Source organism: Sinocyclocheilus rhinocerous, unplaced genomic scaffold, assembly GCF_001515625.1.
Source record: "Sinocyclocheilus rhinocerous isolate Xijiao unplaced genomic scaffold, SAMN03320098_v1.1 scaffold515, whole genome shotgun sequence".
In the NCBI taxonomy this organism is placed as follows: Eukaryota; Metazoa; Chordata; class Actinopteri; order Cypriniformes; family Cyprinidae; genus Sinocyclocheilus; species Sinocyclocheilus rhinocerous.
In genome coordinates, this window is record NW_015660140.1 from 738,634 (window position 1) to 757,644 (window position 19,011).

General features: G+C 35.9%; 2 protein-coding genes across 2 annotated transcripts in view; both read right to left on the reverse strand.

The window, feature by feature from the left end:
- snrnp200 (small nuclear ribonucleoprotein 200 (U5)) overlaps positions 1-2,029 on the reverse strand; it is a 21,221-nt gene extending 19,192 nt beyond the window's left edge. The window contains exons 1-3 of the mRNA XM_016533983.1: positions 1,717-2,029; positions 1,222-1,385; positions 964-1,135 (exon numbers count right to left, since the gene is read on the reverse strand). Of these exons, the coding sequence (XP_016389469.1) occupies positions 964-1,135; positions 1,222-1,385; positions 1,717-1,761 (381 nt within the window). The 5' untranslated portion in view covers positions 1,762-2,029. The remainder of the gene's footprint in view (positions 1-963; positions 1,136-1,221; positions 1,386-1,716) is intronic.
- A 1,688-nt stretch (positions 2,030-3,717) lies between these two features.
- Positions 3,718-12,555, reverse strand: LOC107724894 (sodium-dependent phosphate transporter 1-A). Its single transcript, XM_016533987.1, has 11 exons — positions 12,412-12,555; positions 9,514-10,158; positions 9,013-9,153; positions 8,524-8,609; positions 8,287-8,383; positions 7,088-7,207; positions 6,467-6,682; positions 5,856-6,351; positions 4,809-4,994; positions 4,367-4,451; positions 3,718-4,270 (listed from the first exon to the last, which is right to left on the reverse strand). The coding sequence occupies exons 2-11, from the start codon at positions 9,860-9,862 to the stop codon at positions 4,106-4,108; spliced, it is 1,941 nt and encodes a 646-aa protein (XP_016389473.1). The 5' UTR covers positions 9,863-10,158; positions 12,412-12,555; the 3' UTR covers positions 3,718-4,105.
- Positions 12,556-19,011: the final 6,456 nt, after the last annotated feature.

The following is a 19,011-nucleotide window of genomic DNA, read 5'->3' on the forward strand; positions in this document are numbered from 1 at the left end:
AAATATATCTGAGCTAAACTTATACTTAAAATCTGAGAATTTATTAGCAATTGGCAAATATTAGACATTTAGTCGCCAGAGTGAAGATTTAGTCGCATATGCGAGTGATTTACTCGCAATGTAGAGGGTTGACATATTACACTCAATGGTTCGGTTTACACCCAGTATAAATAAAATCGTTAAAAAACATACAGTTCAAAAGTTTCGGGTCGGTAAGGTTTTCTAATGTTTTTTTTAAATAACTCTTACGCTCAACAATGCTCATTCATTTGATCAAAAATACAGTAGTACTGTAAAATATTACAATTTAAAATAACTATTTTAAAAAGCAATTTATTCCGGTGATGCTAAAGCTGAATTTTAAGCAGCCATTCCTCCAATCTTTAGTGTCACATAATCCTTCAGAAATCAATCTAATTTGCTTCTTTGGTACTCAAAAAAACATTCCTTATTATCAATGTCAAAAACAGCTGTGCTGATGAACATTTTGTGGAAAGTGATAGTTTAATGGTTATTTGATGAACAGAAAGTTCAAAAGAACAGCATTTATTTGAAAATTATTTAACATTCTAATTATTTTAACTGTCACTTCAATTAATGTGTCCTTAATGAAATAAAAGTACGAAAACTTAGCAATACCAAACTTTTGAACAACAATTTAAATAACATTATAATTTAGTAACACGTTTAAATATAATCTTAGCAAATCTAGCAAAATGACTCAATATCTCGAAGAGAATATCCATTTTTCATATTGTATATTATAATGAGTTATTGTAATGAAAATTTAAATTTTTGGTGCATCATTTTAATTTATTTCAAGACAAAACAGTGTAGACTTATTATATTGGCAGAATATTTTTATTGGTTATCATCCCAAACATGAAAACGGTAAATCTCCCAATAAAGTTAAAAGTTAAAAATTATATACATATCACATTTAAACAGGTGCAGTGATCTTACCTGATCTCCTAGGGCTGCCTGAATGAAGCTGAGGAGAATTTCATATGTTTCTCTTGTCTCTTTGGTCTTGGGCTTGTATACGATGCCCACCATCTCATCAATCCCCTCAGACAGCAGTGTGAAGCCCTTCATCTTGTTTATGTCATGTCTGTCTTCGTCTCTCTTTCTTCTCCTGCATCATACAATGAAAAAAGATTCAAAGACTATGACACAATGAATGAACCCAAGTAAACAATATGCTTTTCTGATCAGACTCACTTTGCTCTCCTCTCTTCCAGCATCTGAGGTTTGGTTCTCTGACTCCTGTCTCCCATTTTAGTTCCCTCCAGTTTGCCGACCAGAGACAGCACCTCTCCGGTGGGCTCATCTCTGCGGGTGCGGTCGATCAGAGATCTGTCCGCTTGCAACACCAAGTTGGAGTTCTGCGGAGAAAACACAAAAACTTACGATGGGTTCAACGGCTGTGTTTCAAACCCTAGCGAGCAGCCTACCTAGACGGCATTTGTAAACATCACAAGGCCGATCGTGCTTTATGCACTTACATTCTGCTAAAAGACTACTTAATTCAAAAGTAAATTAAGCATTTACTAAAAATTTGTTGTCCAAAAATGCTATCTAGTTAGGTTTTTAAAACACAGTGTACAAGCACGCGCACACCAAAACACACCGCTTCAGCGCCCTAAATAAGATTGAGCTTCATAACATATCAAATTCGTTCAATAAAGGATATAACAAATCTTATAAGACTCTTACCGCTTTGTATTCATACTGCAAACTACGTGCAGTAACATCCGCCATGACTTCTTATTACTGTAAATGCGCTTAAAATAAAAATATTCTTTATCAATCAGCACAGCCGCTGCTAGCGAAGAGACATAACGTCACGGCTAAATAAACTACACAGCACTCATGTATGTTCCTAGTTATACAAAAACTAGCTTAGTGTGCACGAACTACGTGCACACCACAATAATAACACACTTTGAAAAGTTAACTCTTTTCTTTATCTCCGAAACTGCACCATACGCCTGAAACATGCACGACGGTTTCAAAACGCAGATGTTATTTCCGCTTCCGGGTTCGCAGGCTCCTCGGTCATAGTTGCCAAGTCCGCGTATTATACGCGACTTTGGGCTTCTTTTTTTGTAAAGTTGCGTGAACAAATCCCAGGTCGCGGGTTGCGGTTTTTTGGGCTTATTTTAAAAAATATGGTTGCTTGTTAGGGAAATCCGACAAGCAACTTCGTTTCTTTATTTATGTTCGCCGTATTCTCCAATGCATTGAATGACACTCTGTCTGCTCGCCGTTAATAGCCAACCAGTGCAATAATATAAGTGCTGCAGCGTAATTTGCCAAATGTTCCGCCCCCCCCTTGGAGAAAATCACGTTCAAAAAGAAGGCGCGTGCCGTGACGCTGTAATCCAAGCGATGACAGAAGTAGACGTAGAGGAGTGGGATGACTTTCTTTTAGCCTATTTTTTAAATTTTTACAATGTTTTTGTAATGTATTAATTATCACGGGCTGTAATAAAAAACAATATACTATATACTATACTAATACTAAGAGTAAATATGGTTCGAATAGCCTATATTTTAGTAGGCTATAAATATGTGGCTATGTTACAGCTCCCCTTTGAAGCTCTTGTGTTTTTCTCCTTTTCCATCTCTCCAATCCTATTCTGCACGCAGGAGATGAGTTTTGTTCCCATTTTTGTTGCAGTTTGCTGATTTTTGTAAAATAGCTTCTGTTTTTGCTTTTCAGATAAAAGAGTGGTTTCAGTTTAATATGTTGCGGGCTCATTTATTGGTAATAAATAATATTTATAATAATAAATCATTAAAAAAAATTGGGCTTGTTTTGGAAGCAGCGGTTGCGTATTTGTCTTGCGAGAGTTGGCAACAGTGTCCTCGGTGCAGTGCATGATGCTGCCTCCTTTGGATAGGAATGGCATTTATTTGAGACGCTTAGAATTGTTTGTAACAGATTTTGTTGAAAAGGCAACATTATAAGCCTGTCTGAGGTACTAAAACGTGAAACGTCTTGGAAGGCACAATATCCACAGATCCCCCCCACAACTGACCAGAGCTGGAGCACATTTGTATTAAAGAATGGAAAAAAATAAACATATATTTTTGTAAATGATAAACGCTACAGAAATTGTTCTTAAAACATTGTTTAATATACTTTATTAAGGCATGTGTTAAGCATAGATATGTATATATATCTATGGTGTTAAGTATATCAAAGGGCATGTAGCAGACTGCAAGTTCTCATTCACTGAAATTATGGCATTGTACAAGGACCCTTTCAAAAGTGTTTTCAGCAATCTCATACAACAGAAGAGGAATACATAAAATACGTTAATCTACTGCCATTATTTGGTTTACAGTCATTTCATATATACAGTAATTTCTTGTTTCAACATTTATCAGGGAAAGATAGCAGTGCATGTCCATAGACTGAGTATTGAGTAATAATTTATGTGTCTTGTCAAATATAATACATTTAGTTTGATAAATGAACCATTCACGGATCTCCATTATATGAGATGTTTTTATTTTTCTCAGAATACTTTTCTTAAATACACTTGCTTTAATAAACATGGATTACCCTATGAATTTCAATACTGTATTGAAAACAGGTCTCACACAGTTTTAGATAAAAAAGCATAATTTATACTGTTTTGTAAAAACTGTGATTTATTTACAGGTGGAAATAAAAATTCAAATGTCAGCAGAAACATCATTTATTTCAAATGTCATGCAAGTATACATATATTGTTTTATAAATAAAATAGTGCCTTACAGAGTATAAATTTTCATTGCCAAAAGTTGAAACAGAATTTTAGTCTTGTCTAGCAATATTTTTCTTTACAAAAATATGTGAGGCCCAAAAACTTAATAAACATTGTTATACTACATATCTCACACATTTTATGGCTACAAAATTATTTCCTAACACTATTAAGCACCTTAAACATGTACAAAAATCACAGAGTATGAGTGTGACGTGCAAACATACACAGTCTTTGATTTGCTATGTACAGTACATATGATGGGACAGGACGAAGGGGCATTCCAAAAACCCAAAGTGCCCAAAGGTGTAAGTATTTACAAGGAGTAAATGGTTTAACATAAAACATTAGGTCAGAGGCAATATAACATAATAGAAGAGTGCCATTATAGCAGCACTGATGATACCAGAAATTGGCACGGTCACAAACCAAGCGATAAAGATATTCCGGAACAGATGCCAATCAACGGCCTTCCTGGAGCGGAGCCAGCCAACTGACACCACTGATCCAACCTGTTCATAAACACACAAACAAAGAAGATAATATAATTGAACGTTTGTTATTACAAATTATAACTGTATGGATTAATCTACTAGTAAGCAACCCACCTTGCAATGAGTGGTGCTGACTGGGAGTCCGATGTTGGAAGCGACAACCACAGTTATAGCAGAGGCGAGCTCAATGCTAAATCCGCTGCGAGACAGACATGATGATTATAATAAGCTCTATAAGCATCTTTAAACACAGCAAAGGACTGTTTGAATGGAAAAAGTACTGCAGCATTGTCAAAATGTCATAATACTAAAGACATGACCAATCTTCTTTACTGCTGTGGTGCTTGAGGGAATTCCCATGAGACAAGTAGTGTTGTTAAACTGTTTGTTTACACTGCAACAGTCAACAGAGATAAGAAAGTGGGAACCGGTCCTTAAGCCTCATGAGAACCACGATGATAAAACTGAACTATAAAGCCTGATCCCACAAATAAGCTCTCTTATCAGTTTCTGCTTAGAGGAGGTACGAAACGTCAGGGTATTAGCAGCTTGTTACCTGGAGGGAGTGATGGGAGTCAGGTCTTTGCCCATTGTTTGTATGACCCGCCGACCCCAAATCCAGAGCCCTGTACAGATACCCACTCCTCCATACAGGAGCAACCAAATTGGTGTGGGAGCAGTGGGTGCTACAGAAGCGCTTTCATAGATCAGCCAGAGTGCAACGAGAGGGCCAATCGCATTACTGTAAGAGATGAATGATGGGTAATGCTATCAGTTAGAGATTAGCACTGTCGTCATTATAAAACAATGTGGAAAAAAGGTCTGAAATGCAAGATATACACTACCGTGTATATTTTAAGGGTTGGTAAGAAACCCTTTTTATGTTTTATGTTTATAAGTCACTTATACTCACCAATGCTACATTTATTTGATATACAGTAAAAACAGTAATTTTGTTAAATATTACTACAATTTAAAATAAGTGTTTATCTTAATATATTTTGAAATGTAATTTATTTCTGTGATGCAAAGCTGAATTTTTTTAGCAGACATTACTCCAGGCTTCAATGCCACGAATTATTCTGAAAATGCTGATTTGGTGCTCAAGAAAAAAAAAATCTTTTGATTATTAATTTTGAAAACAGTTCCACTGCCTAATATTTTTGTGGAAACGGTATTACATTTGTAGAGGAATTCTTAGATGAAAAGAAAGTTCAAAAGAGCAGAAAATATTTGAAATAGAAATCTTTTGTAACATTATAAATGTCTTTACGGTGACTTCTGCTTAATATAACGCATCCTTACTGATTAAAAATATTACATTCTTTAAAAAGTGTATCTGTCCCATATCAGTTATAGGCTGACATTCAATATTTAAGTGTGCTGCGCATTTACTGTATTTTTACATTTAGAGAAGTTTTACACAAAAAAATGTGTAAACTGTTAAATGTAATCTTTAGCAAATGTCAAAATGAATATCCATTTTTCATACTCTACTGTATATTATAATGTGGTGACATTTAAATTTACTTGTAGTTCATTTTTATTTTAAATTATTTTGGACAACATATGAAAAAAAAAAGGTTTATTACGTCTCTCATACCTAACGTCATTTCCCCCATGCGCAAATGATCCAAAGCAGGCAGTGAGAATCTGCAGGAACTGGAAGAGCATGGACACCTCTGGCTTGTCTATCTCAAGCTCATCTATTTCCACTTCCAGTGAGTCTCCTCTGACGGTCTCGTCTCCCATCTCCACTGCCAGAGCTCCATCTCCTGCAGCAACTTCTGCATCAGCCAACGCAGTGCAGTAACTGTTATAGCTATCGTACCGCGAGCGCCTTTTCTCTCCATCCAGTCCAGTCCGGCTTCCCTCACCCTCCTTCAACGACCCGTGTATTCCGTAGATGGCCATGGTGTAAGAAGTGTAACTGTTGTTGCGGCGGATGGGTTTGTCTCCGGTCTCTCCCATGCATTCGCCCACCTTGGCCAGGTGAAGTTTGTGAAGTAGATCCTTGTAGATTCCCGAATCTTTGTGTATGGTGTGAAACTGGCTTCCGCTCAAGTCTGGGACAGCAATTCCAGCACTGCCATTTAAAGCTACAATGGATGACCAAAATTGTAGATTAAAGAATTAGTCATTTAGTCAAAAGAGAATCAGTTCCTTGAAACACATACAGTTAATTTAGTGTATTAATCATTTCAAGAGGCTGACCATGAGTGCAATCCCAATCTTTGGTGTCAAAATCTTTGCTGTCCAGGTCGGTTTCTGCAGAACCTCCGATGTCAAAGGCCACCTTGTTGCTGTCAGCAGGGGGTGTCTGTGGAACAGGAGAGTAGCTTCGAGGTGGGGCAGGATGGGCCATGGGGCCGTTTGAGGATGGTTTCTTCTCAATCAGCTGTGTTCCACTAGTGTCGGCAATATTCTGACCTGAAAAGGTGGAAATAATTACAGAAATAAGTATATTAACAGGACAGATCCAAATGCATGCAAAGTCAATGTGGTAGTTTATTAGAAACATTTACAAAGATATTTCATTGCATCATTGTGCCATGGGCATGGGCTAATTTGGTGTCCAAGAAACACAACAAACTACTTATTATCAATGTTGCTTAATATTTTTGCAGAAACCATATTTTTTTTCAGGACACTTTAATAAATAGAAAGTTCAAAAGAACATAATTGACTTGAAATAGTAATCTTTTGTAACATATTAAACATTATGCACAGATAATGTAAGTTTCAATTACATTGCAAAGAACTACCCAGAATTCCATGCTTTGGGCATTTTAAAATGAATACTGAAGTAAAAATGGTATATAAATAAATATTTACTTTTCATCTTCTTCTTTAACAGTGGACAGACAATGAACCAGACTACCGCAGCAGTAAGCAGGGCACAGCCCAGTGAGATCAGCAGAGTACCCCACCATGGTATCCTATCAAATCCCAACACTGTAGAATATAGAGAAGAACGAGATGAAAACTTAACACGTTTTAGTGCTAAACAGTGCTACATATTCTACATTCTCATATTGAAAAGTCCTACATTCCTCCTGAAAAGATATTGGGTTTCTCTAATTAGCAAATTAGCATTAGCGTAACTTCAAACTTGGTTTAAAAGCAAAATACTCAATCCTAAATACAAATAATCCTTTAAAAAAGGGGATCAAACATTTGTTAATGAAAGTAACTTGTGGACGAGTGTGATAGCATGACAATGATAGCATGTTTTCCCTCCAGAATTAAGTCTGTTGTAAGGCAATGTGTTGACAAAACACTGCAGTGAGATAGCCTAAGCAAACGGTTATAAAATTTTCTGTTTAAAATGAGGTTGAAATGGGAGGCTATACAGTGAAAGTTTCTTTTTTATCATTATAACTTATGGCTAAGTTAATTTTCAGTTCCTTTGAAAGAACAGAACCACTAACGGTATCGAACATGGTCATGTGCATGGCTCAATAGATAACCAGGAAGAGGGTGGTCCTGTGGTCCGCTGATTAGTACACAGACTCTAGGTCAACTGTTGGTTCACAGTGGCTATTTTATCTTCAGTACATCATGATCCCACTGAAGTTTGCTTATGGGTACAGATTGTTGGACTTGGGCCAAAATGATATTTCATATTTTTATTATTACATCAACAAACTGTACAGACAGTTACACATTTTCAAATAGCTATAATCATTAGCAATATTGAGTACTGTGTTTAACCCACCAGTCTTTGTATGTGTTGGTGAACGTGAAAGTAAATTAACAGTGTGTTAATTAATGATAAATAAGGGATGGGTCCTGTATGCATACATGTGATCATGACATGACATGTGATCATAATTTGGGAACAAAATGTTCATCAAAGGGCTAAATCTGACAACCTCCTTTTAGTTATGTTTAGAGACATAGGAAAATCAATTCATAAATATTCATGTATAAAGAAAATACTGATCTAAATATTTTAAAGGATATATTTCTTTAAAAATTCAAATTCAATATAAAAAAAATTAATAAATTACTTAGAGAAGAAAAATGCTTACTTGGTGCTCCAGTGAACATGATGGAGAACAGATTGATTCCCATAGTAACAGCATAGAAAACTGGTAATGCTCTTAAACCATTGGGCACTGGATCCTCCTGGAGCACATGGAAATATTGCCATTTAGTACATGGTAAAAGCATATGTTCTTTCTTTATTGACACCAACAAGAGATTAAAAAGTACCAAAACAGACACTGGCACATTATGTTACAGGTGAGCTCAGATTTGCTTTTTACCTTATTCAAGATGAACTTGCGGACAAAGTAGAAGAGAATCGCAGACATGATGCCGGAGAGAAGAGGTGAAAGAAACCAAGAGGCAACTGGAACACATATATCAACAGGTTACACAAATAAGCACAATGTAACATCTAAACAATGATGTTCTTCTCTCTTATCTTAAAACTGTATGGCCCAAAATTTCTCAGGGCTGCACGCCAAGTATCAACAAACACCCAACAAGTCACCAGAGGTAAGCATGATGTGACTATGTTTCCTGTCTGTATAGTCCAAAATATTCTGTACTATAAATAGATCTCATGTGAAAAAAATGACAAAACGAAGAAATCTGCATTAAATCATGCTGGTGGTCTTTCCGCTTACTATTTCTGGGGTCACATGGGAAAATATTCTCTTTCCATTAACTGACTCATTCTTCAGGAAAAAATAATATAATCTGACTAAGCACGCTTACGAAAAATCTAAAAAATACTCAGTTTCACATACCAATGCGAAGCAATTCCAGCCATTTGACCCCCTGATGACCTCTAGCAACCATGGAAAAGCCGATTGTGGCGCCCACAATGCAGTGTGTCCCAGAGATGGGGAGTTTCAAGAACGAAGCTACAAGCTGCCAAACAGCAGATCCTGTAACAGGACAAAAACAAACATACTGTAAGCTTTTGACTTGACTAACACAAGTCACGATAACGTGATAAAGTTCCACCTAGGTGACATGCTCGCAATTTACTGGATTCCGCTGAATCGCAATCTCCTGTGTGACTATGATGGACATTTTGGATGTGTAAAATATGTATTGGCTTTGAGTGAAAGGAGGATTTGAAGGAGAAAGATAGCAATGGAAGCAATGGGATCTAAAACAACCTATTGGTCGCAAAAATATCTTCTTTTATGGTCCACAGAAGAAATAAAGTCATACTTGTTTGGAACAACAAGAGGAAAATTTTTTATTGGTGAACTATCACTTTAAATCAAGTATGTACTCACCAAACATGGCGCTAATGGAGCCAGCCATCAGCACAGCCTCTGAGCCGTTGTACATGTGAACATCGATGATACCCGAACGGATGGTCTCACTGACTTTGGCTCCCAAAAGAATGGCACCCACTGTCTCAAAGATGGTGGCCAGGATGCAGGCCTGGCGCAGAGTCACTACCCCAGAACCCACTGCTGTACCGAAGGAATTGGCTACATCGTTGGCGCCCACAGAGAACGCCAGGATAAATGCGATGACGAAGCCCAGCACCAGTAGCCACAGAACACCAGACATGTCTGTCTGTGAGTCCGCCGTTAGCATTGTAACAGTTGCTAGGGATGCTAGTGTAGTGGATTCCATTGCTGGAGAGTAACTGCACTTCTGGCCTATTGTCAATCAAACTGGGTTGGATTATTGAGGTATTTCTTCTTAATAAATAAATAAATAAATATTCAAAGTAATTAGAAGACAAGTTAAAAATCGAACAGTCTATACCCTGTCTATCTCTACAAACAAAAATGACAATAGCAGGAAGTAAAAAGCAACTGTTAGCTACATATACTAATAAGGGTAAAGTCTTTGCATTGGCTTTGGGTGGCTACACAGACAGAGACATCCATTGTGGACTAGATCTTAGTAGTGATCGACGGTACATTCTGGAAAAGAAAGACATTTGGATGAATTAGAGACTTTATAAAACTGATAGTCAAGACTGACTATAAAAAAGCACAAAACAGAAACACACAATTAAAGTAAACCACACTGCTTTTATATGCCTTGATTTAGATATTTTTTGGGGGAGGGATGGTACATAGTCTGATTTGTGGGTGCAAAATAGCCTAACCTAATAACTATAGGAAGAAAATAAACAATATCTACAAATTTTGAAAAATATTTTAAAAGGATACTCGACCCAAAAATGAAAATTCTGTCACATTTATTTATTTTTACTGATTTACCCACCCTCATGTTGTTCCAAACTTGCATGACTTCCTTCAATGTGGAACGTAGAAGAAGATATTTTGAAGAATGTTGGTAGCTTCAGTTCCCATTTACTTCCACGTGGGCAAATAATACACTGGAAGTCAATGGGAACCAAAACTGTTTGGCTACCAACATTCTTCAAAAATCTTCTTTTTTTTTCACAAAAGAAAAAAATGCAAACAGGTTTAAAAAAAGGAGTAAATGATGGCATAATTTTCATTTTTAAGAATGAAACTTCGGCCATAGACTAATAATTCTGTTTTAAACTTATGTAAAACACAACACAATTTGATAATTATAACATTTACATTAGCAGCAACACCTTACTATTATGTAGCAGTTCAACCTCAATCACATGGCTAGTGTGGTTAACCAACAAAGACAGTGTGGTGCTTAACAAAGTGCTGATGATTTTAATTTAAAAATATGGTAGCACAGCATATTATTTATCTACCCAGGGATGCGGGAAGTAGGGGTGCTGAGGGGGCTGCAGCACCCCCTGTTTTCACATGGTTGCAAATGCAATGCCAAGTTTGTTCATTTAAATTTATTCAGTTTTAGCAATTAAAAATTTATTTGTAATGATCTCTGAAATGTAAATTGTAAGTGGGCTATAATAAACCCATGTTTATCTTTATAAACATGATTAATTTAACTTGTGATGTTTTCTATATGTGATGATTAGCCTAATCCCCATCCCAGCAAAAACTTTCCAAAATCGGCATCCAAACAACACTAGCCCCAGCACGAGGACCGACGTAAGTGAACCAGCCCCCCCCCTTCACCCAACAGGAAAACACACACAGCACCCCCAACCGAAAACATCTTCCCGCGCCCCTGTATCTACCATAAAAATAATGTAGAGACATTAAGCTCTACTGTGTGCCAGTGTAAGTAGTCAAGTAAGGAATTTCCTAAACAAAGTGCCATATTCATTTGTAAAAAAGAGGCTTAATAATGCTTCATTAAGCATGCTATTTGATTATGTGCCTGGAAATACTTTTGATATTTTGATGCCAACTTTGTAACACAGACTATTACATAAGTGCCTTCAGACATCAGAGGATCAAGGGAGACTCAGAATATAAAAACATTCAAACTTCAGCTTCATACGAACTTGAGCATATGCTTCTTAGAGAAGTAGATGAATGACTTATTGAATGAATTATTTGTCGCAGTCTGCAGCGGGTGTGCCCAGGAGGGCCACCAGAAGGCTGCCGGGCCCCGAAGGTGGCCGACGAAGCCGCCGTGCCCCCGAAGGTGGCTGACAAAGCTGCCGTGCCCCCAGTGGTGGCCGAAGAGGGGGCAGCTCCCCCAGAGACGGCCGATGAAGCTGCAGCGCTTCCGGTGGTGGCTGAAGGGGTTGCAGCGCCCCCAGAGGTGGTAGACGAAGCTGCAGTGCCACCCTCTCGGAAACGGAGGAGGAGTTCCCCCTCGGGGTGGTTTGAGTTTGTTTTTGTTTCATTTTTTACTAAAATAAAATACCATTTCTCCAGCGATTGAGTCCTTGCTTCATCTCCCCGCACGCACCGTCACATTATTATTCTATTAAAAAACAGGTGTTTGTTTTGACTTTGCACAGAAGACCTGCTTTATGATGGTCCCTTGCCACATTTACATGCACAAGAATACTCTAATTAGAATTTGTTAATTTTCCAATTATTTAAGTGTCAGGTCTGAGTGATATTACACACGGACAGTTGATGGCCTGCAATTCTAAGTAAAGTCTCAAGACCAACATTATACAGTTAATCAGGCTCTTGTGAGCTGACATGAATGAAAATTAATGATTTATTAAATTACAAACATCCTATCAACTTTGCCCTGAAGTTAAAATGCACCACTGAATAAATAGTGCTGACCCCTATTGCAACCCAACACAAACTGTCAGATAAAACCTAAAAGAAACTGAAAAGAGTACTCACCAAATGCGTCGAATGACTTCTGCTTGATCGGTTGTGTTATCAATAAAATGACTGATAATCGAAAGCTCAGTTCCTGTGTAAAACACACAAGGTAAATATGACCCTGAAAGCTAGCCTTTAACTCCACAACTCTACTAACTGTAGCTCAGTCCTGTCTGTTATATATAATTACTAGAGAAGGAGGGGAGAGCGAAGAGAACCACACCTCCAGAGGATCATGAGACTTCTGTGAAAGGCAAAGACGTTTAATGGTTAGCACCAAATAATCAGTTGTACTTAATATTTCGTCATGTGTTCCCTCATGTAGACACATGTGCCTCTGTGTTAGTTTTCTTTATGAAACACGACCATATACTTATGTATAATATTACAGCAATGGGCTGTGAGATAAATATTACATAACTTTGTGTTTTACAAGAGCTCATTCACAGACGCCTCTTAATATAGCAGGTCTGGAAAGCAAAAGTTGTTTCAAAAAACAATATATTTTCAAAAGCATTTAGAAGGCCATAATAAGAGAATAAATGTACATTTAAAAAAAGATCACAATAATTATGTAATATTAGTCTCATTGCTGTATATATGACCTAATTGTTCTTATTAACATGCCCTCATTCATTATGACAAATAGTTTAGATAGTGGAAAACCATTTTAAACTCAGAGCAGGATGAATCTTTACACAGTTACTAATCTCTAATCAGTTATTAGTTCAACACTTATGAACATGTCTTTTTCCATTATCAGTCACTAATGAACATCCGTTTTTTTCCCCATGACACATATCTACCGTCAGCAATGCTATGATGGACACTGGACTACTGGCATCTTTCTTTATGTAATTATTTACCATTTTAAAGTGATGGATGGTATGTTTGATATGTACAATGCCTTCTCAGCTCGAATAAGGAAAGAGCCAGATTTTTGGATCAAACTTTGAACCCCATTTGGGTAGGGGGGGACTGAGGGACTGTCAACACATAATGTCATGAAGATTAATCATGAAGCATCTTAATTAAATTATGGCTATTAGTGCTGGGTAGATTACTTACAAATTGTAGTCTATTACCGATTCCAAATTACATGACACAATTTTTATAATCCATTACATTACACATTTCATGTAATCAGACTATTTTTGATCACTTTTAGATTGCTTGTGACCTAACTCATTTATCACATTGATTTACATAATCTTGTACCATATTTATATAAAAATACAAAAAGAAAGAGAATATATGCAATTTGTTGTTAGTAACAACATGAAGTGCATTAAACATCCTTTATATCAAGGTTTCCCAAACTGGGGTTTGTGAAGAAACTGCAGGGGGTTTTATAGAGTTTAATGAAAAGCTATTTATTTATTTATTTTTAAAGTTTGTTTATTATGTGCATATAAGTAATCCTGGAACTTGTGAATATTGCAAGGTTATTCGATGACTGAATAAAAACTTATTTGACAAAAGCTAATAATTTATTAAATCATAAAAATGTAAAATTAAGATAAATCTTTTTAAAATGACAACAATAATACAAAAAAATACAAACTATTTTATACCTGGGTTACACTTTATATTAAGGTGTCCTTGTTACAGTATAATTATACATTTAATATTAATTAACTACATGTACTTACTATATGGTTAGGGTTAAGATTACGTGCACGTAATTATGCATAATACATTTTTATTATAACAGCAAGTACATGTAACGTGTAACAAGGATACCTTAAAATAAAGTGTTACCTATACCTGGTTTACCTGCATGTCATGTGACCATGAGAATAATACGTAATCAATAAAAAAGTAATTGTAGTCTGATTAGGGGTATGTTAAAATGTAATATAATCTAATTACAAGTACTTAATTTTTGTAATCTGATTACATAATTCAGATTACATGTAATCAGTTACTACCCAGCACTGGCTATTAAAGGCTTACAGTCATAAACTGCAGATATATGATGATGCTGACCCTGAGGACATAATTTCTGCTACTAAAAACGTTTAAGATGACTAAAGCTATTTTATTTATTTATTGTTTTGTTTAAATTTAAGTTATCTTTCTAGCAGTATAACAGTGTTCAGTCTATCATAAAGACAAAACTACTGTTCAAAATGTTTAATATGCTAATTTGCTACTCAAGAAAAATGTCCTATTATTATCAATGTTGAAATATTCACATACATAATATTCCTTTCCAGAATTCTTTGATTAATAGAATGTTAAAAAACAGCACTTGTTGTAAACGTATATTCTTTTTTGTAACAAACCCCAAACCTTTGAACAATACTGTATAAAAATATACATATAAGCATCATGTTGTCTTTGCATTTCATGTTGGTTCAATCACAGGAGAGTGAGAAATTTTCCCTACAGGACTTTTTTGTTTCCACACATAGTCAAGTCAAGTCAAGTCACCTTTATTTATATAGCGCTTTTAACAATACAGATTGTGTCAAAGCAACTGAACAGCATTAATTAGGAAAATAGTGTGTCAATAATGCAAAATGACAATAGTAAACACTAATTTTCCAGTTAAAGACAGTTCATCATTGAATCAGTGATGTCTTCATTCAGCTCAGTTCAGTTTAAATAGTATATGTGCAATCAAGTCAACGATATCGCTGGAAATGAAGTGTCCCCAACTAAGCAAGCCAGAGGCGACAGCGGCAAGGAACCAAAACTCCATCGGTGACAGAATGGAGAAAAAACCTTGGGAGAAACCAGGCTCAGTCGGGGGGCCAGTTCTCCTCTGACCAGACAAAACCAGCAGTTGTATGTTGTTTCAGGGTTGGCATCATCTGAGGTCCTCTGAGGGGTGATGGATTGTAGCGTGGTAGAAGACTATTTAGGTACGCAGGAGCTAACCCATTAAGGTCCTTATAGGCAAGTAATAATATTTTGTAACTGATACGGAACTTAATAGGTAGCCAGTGCAGAGACTGTAAAATTGGGGTAATATGATCATATTTTCTTGACCTGGTAAGGACTCTAGCCGCTGCATTTTGGACTACCTGTAGCTTGTTTATTGAAGATGCAGGACAACCATAACATACTCTGACCTCAGGCAGCTCGATGTGAAATACAGAAGGTTCTGGATCAAGGCCAGACCAAAATGAAATGAGCCTGTTGTTGCATTTGTCTGAAATGGCAGGTTTGTCACTCTTCCTTTTAATTCAGAGACTGGCTGATGTTGCTTAACATTTAACCTGGCGGTTAGTCTTGTGAAATCAGCCTTGACATTTTGAACTTACTCCTACGAAGCAGTTTTCAAACATAATATTTGCTGGTTTTACAAAACAGATAACCTGCTCATTTTAACTCTCTCTGGGAACGTACAGTAAAATGAAAAGTTCACCCTCTCAGGCACACAGTGGCAGCTCTGTTTTTCCCCAAACCGCACGCTTAAACCTGTATTTAAACTCGACGCGTAGGAAAACAGGAAAGGAATCTTCAGACTAAATAGTTTAGTTTTGCCGCGCGTCTCACCCACATGTGTCTGCAGGCGGCTCAGCCGCTCCACTAATAGGTTAGCAGTCTGACGCACAGCAGGAAGACGCTAAAATAAGCTGTTTTCTTCCTGCTCCGTTGAATGCTGCTGAACTGGGTGACACAGATCTCTGAAGCCCAGTCTGTTCTGCACCAATCCCAAGACAGGTTTTTTTTTTCTCACACATAAAATAGATATATAGGTCACTGAATAAAAATGCAGAAGAATGTGCCACTATATGCAAACCGCTGTGCTTTAGAAATAAACGTGCAGTTCAGTGAATCATGATAGAATATTGCTTGTAAAAGGTAAAAGGAAATATATATAAATATAATATATATATATATATATACATAACATAAACAAACATTGAATGGGAGGCACTACACAATGCATGATGGGAGGATGAAAATTTTAGAACATCTGAGAGAAAAGCTGTTTAGAATTTGTTACATCATGATAAGTAATAATCAAGCATAATAACAGATGTCCTAAAGAAATAAATGCACTAATGATAATGTACTGTAAACTGTTTACAATCATTTTTTTAAACCAATGATTACGATTTTTACAGGTGGTGTTTTAGAGAACCTCTATGTAAATACCATGATACATGTTTGCAGTTCAGTGTCAAATCACAGATTGAAAGTTCAAACATTTACCGAAATACGTCTGGTAAAACGCTATGGTCTCATGTATTTCTGAATTTAAAATATAACATTTTTACACAATGGTGTTAACTACGTTTGAATATGTTTCATTTTTTATTTAATGTAATAAAACATGAAGTATAATATATTATTTTTTTATTTTATAAATACGTATTTTAAAATATAATAATAAAAACATTATAAAAACTTGAAATATATATTTAAAAATATTTTAAAAAATTAAAAAAACTAACATAATCAACAGTATTTCTTCAGTGGCTTTTACCAAACGTTTAAAATCATCAATAAACATTACAACACTTTTCTGCCTGCTGGGGACAAATTGCTTAAGATAAATTGCTTGTTTCATTTACAATATTATGTCCATTTATATTTTTATTGTGTGTCAAGGAAATACAGATGCAAAGTGATAAGGCTGTTGTACAGGAGGTTTGAATGTGACTCAGAAAGCCTGATTATTGACACAACGCAAATGCCCAAAACGACATTGACACACTGACTGAACAAATCACCATACCCAAAATAACCACCAATTACATGCAATTTTACAAAGCCCGTTACTGTAATTATACAGATAAAGTGAACAACGGGTAGCTAAAAACGAATGAGAAATGTTAAATATCACGTGAAAGGGTAAATAAAAGATTATTTTGAAATACTTTCTGCCTCTACTGAAAACATCACTTATGAAATAACAGATAATGACATGTGAAGAGCTGTGGGAGGCCTGAACTGTAAACACAAAGACAAGAACACATTGGCGTCTATCTAAATCAATCTTTGACAGGTTAACTAAGTGGGAGGTTTAATTTATTTATGTGCTTGGTGCTGTTCAGTATAATTGTTCAGGCTTTTTTATTTCACAGTGACAACTAAATAGTTGTTTTTCATGTTCTTTTACCTAGACATCTTGTTAACATGAATCTGCAGACGCTCAATTATGAAAGACCGAAACAGCCAGTATTGCTTAGACTTCATTTCATTAAGATATGACAATAACAGTGAAAAGAACAGTAGGGCAGAATCTTTCCCGCACATAAACAAGTCTATTTTAACAATAGTTTACACCGGTTTGCAATCATAAGCCGGGAACATGTTAGTGCTTGCCGGAGGCAAAGCAAACCCATTCCCTAGAGTCTCTGCTGCCAGCATCTCCCATCAACAAATCTATTCAGAAACCTTTTCAAACATGACCTCTGAAAGCACTCAAGCCATTTCTGTCAGTAATATTTTCACAGCAGGAGGACTGGAATTATAAAAAACATGAAAATATTGACTTAAAACACTAGTAGGGTCAGTTTGTTACCAATGCACTAAAGCATTCTTGCAACAGATTATTGGATGTTGAACACAATTAGCTGTTTAATGTAAGGCTGTACTCTTGTTTCTGCAAAAAGCAAGAGACAGTTTATTAACTAAATCATGAGTCAATATCAATTTACTGATGACAGACATTTTCTCATTACTTATAATGACTAATTATCAGTTTTAGCTGACTTTCTTTTTTTGCAGCCATTGCATTGTCACTGTGGTGATGGTTTAGGCTATAGATTATTATTTGTGGGGATTGAACCTCTAACCTTTCGGTTACCATATCAGATCTTTAACCACAATGCCACTCACTTGAAATTCCCAACTGTTTATCTCTGACCAGTATATGACACTTTGGTTTTCAGCTTTAGGCGATTACACTGAAAAGCTCTGCAACACAAATACCTTGCCACTAGATGCCAGTAAAACACAAATTCATTACTAATTCTTTTACCTCTGCTTCTTTGAATCTACTACCTGTGCTATTTTTAAAATAGAGGTGAAACAGTAAAATAAGGCCAATAAACATAAGGTCAGTAAAACCAGAAATCACCTATGCTGTGGGGATCAGCAGTCCCTATGAGGAAAATGCTTTAATAAAATCTTGAAAATCGAAATATTCAAAGATGTTTGTGAGGGTTAGGGTATAGAAATATTATTAGTTCAGTATAAAAACAATACATTTCAATGGAAAGTCCCCAACATGATAGAATAAGAAACCTGTGTTTGTTCATGTTTTATCTTTGATTTAGATTGCACTCTTTTATCATCAAACAATTTATTGTGCATTTAATTTTTTTATATTATTTGTAATGTTCTTTTTTAATACTATGACATTTTACTGCTGGTTTTAATATTCAGTCTTACATAATTAATAAATAATAACAAAGGAGAAAAAAGAAAGACTAGAGGAAAAACTAGACTTTTATTTTCTACATCCTTAATGAATTATAATTCCTATGCAATTACCTGAACTGATATTTGCATAAACGTAATAATTTAGTCGTAGGGTAGAATATTAGACCTATAGCTAATATGTGTTCAAAGTTTATATCCTGATTTCTCTTTCAGACTTTTATATGCTCTCTGAACTTTATTTCATGTCTATATCTATGTAATGGGGGGGGG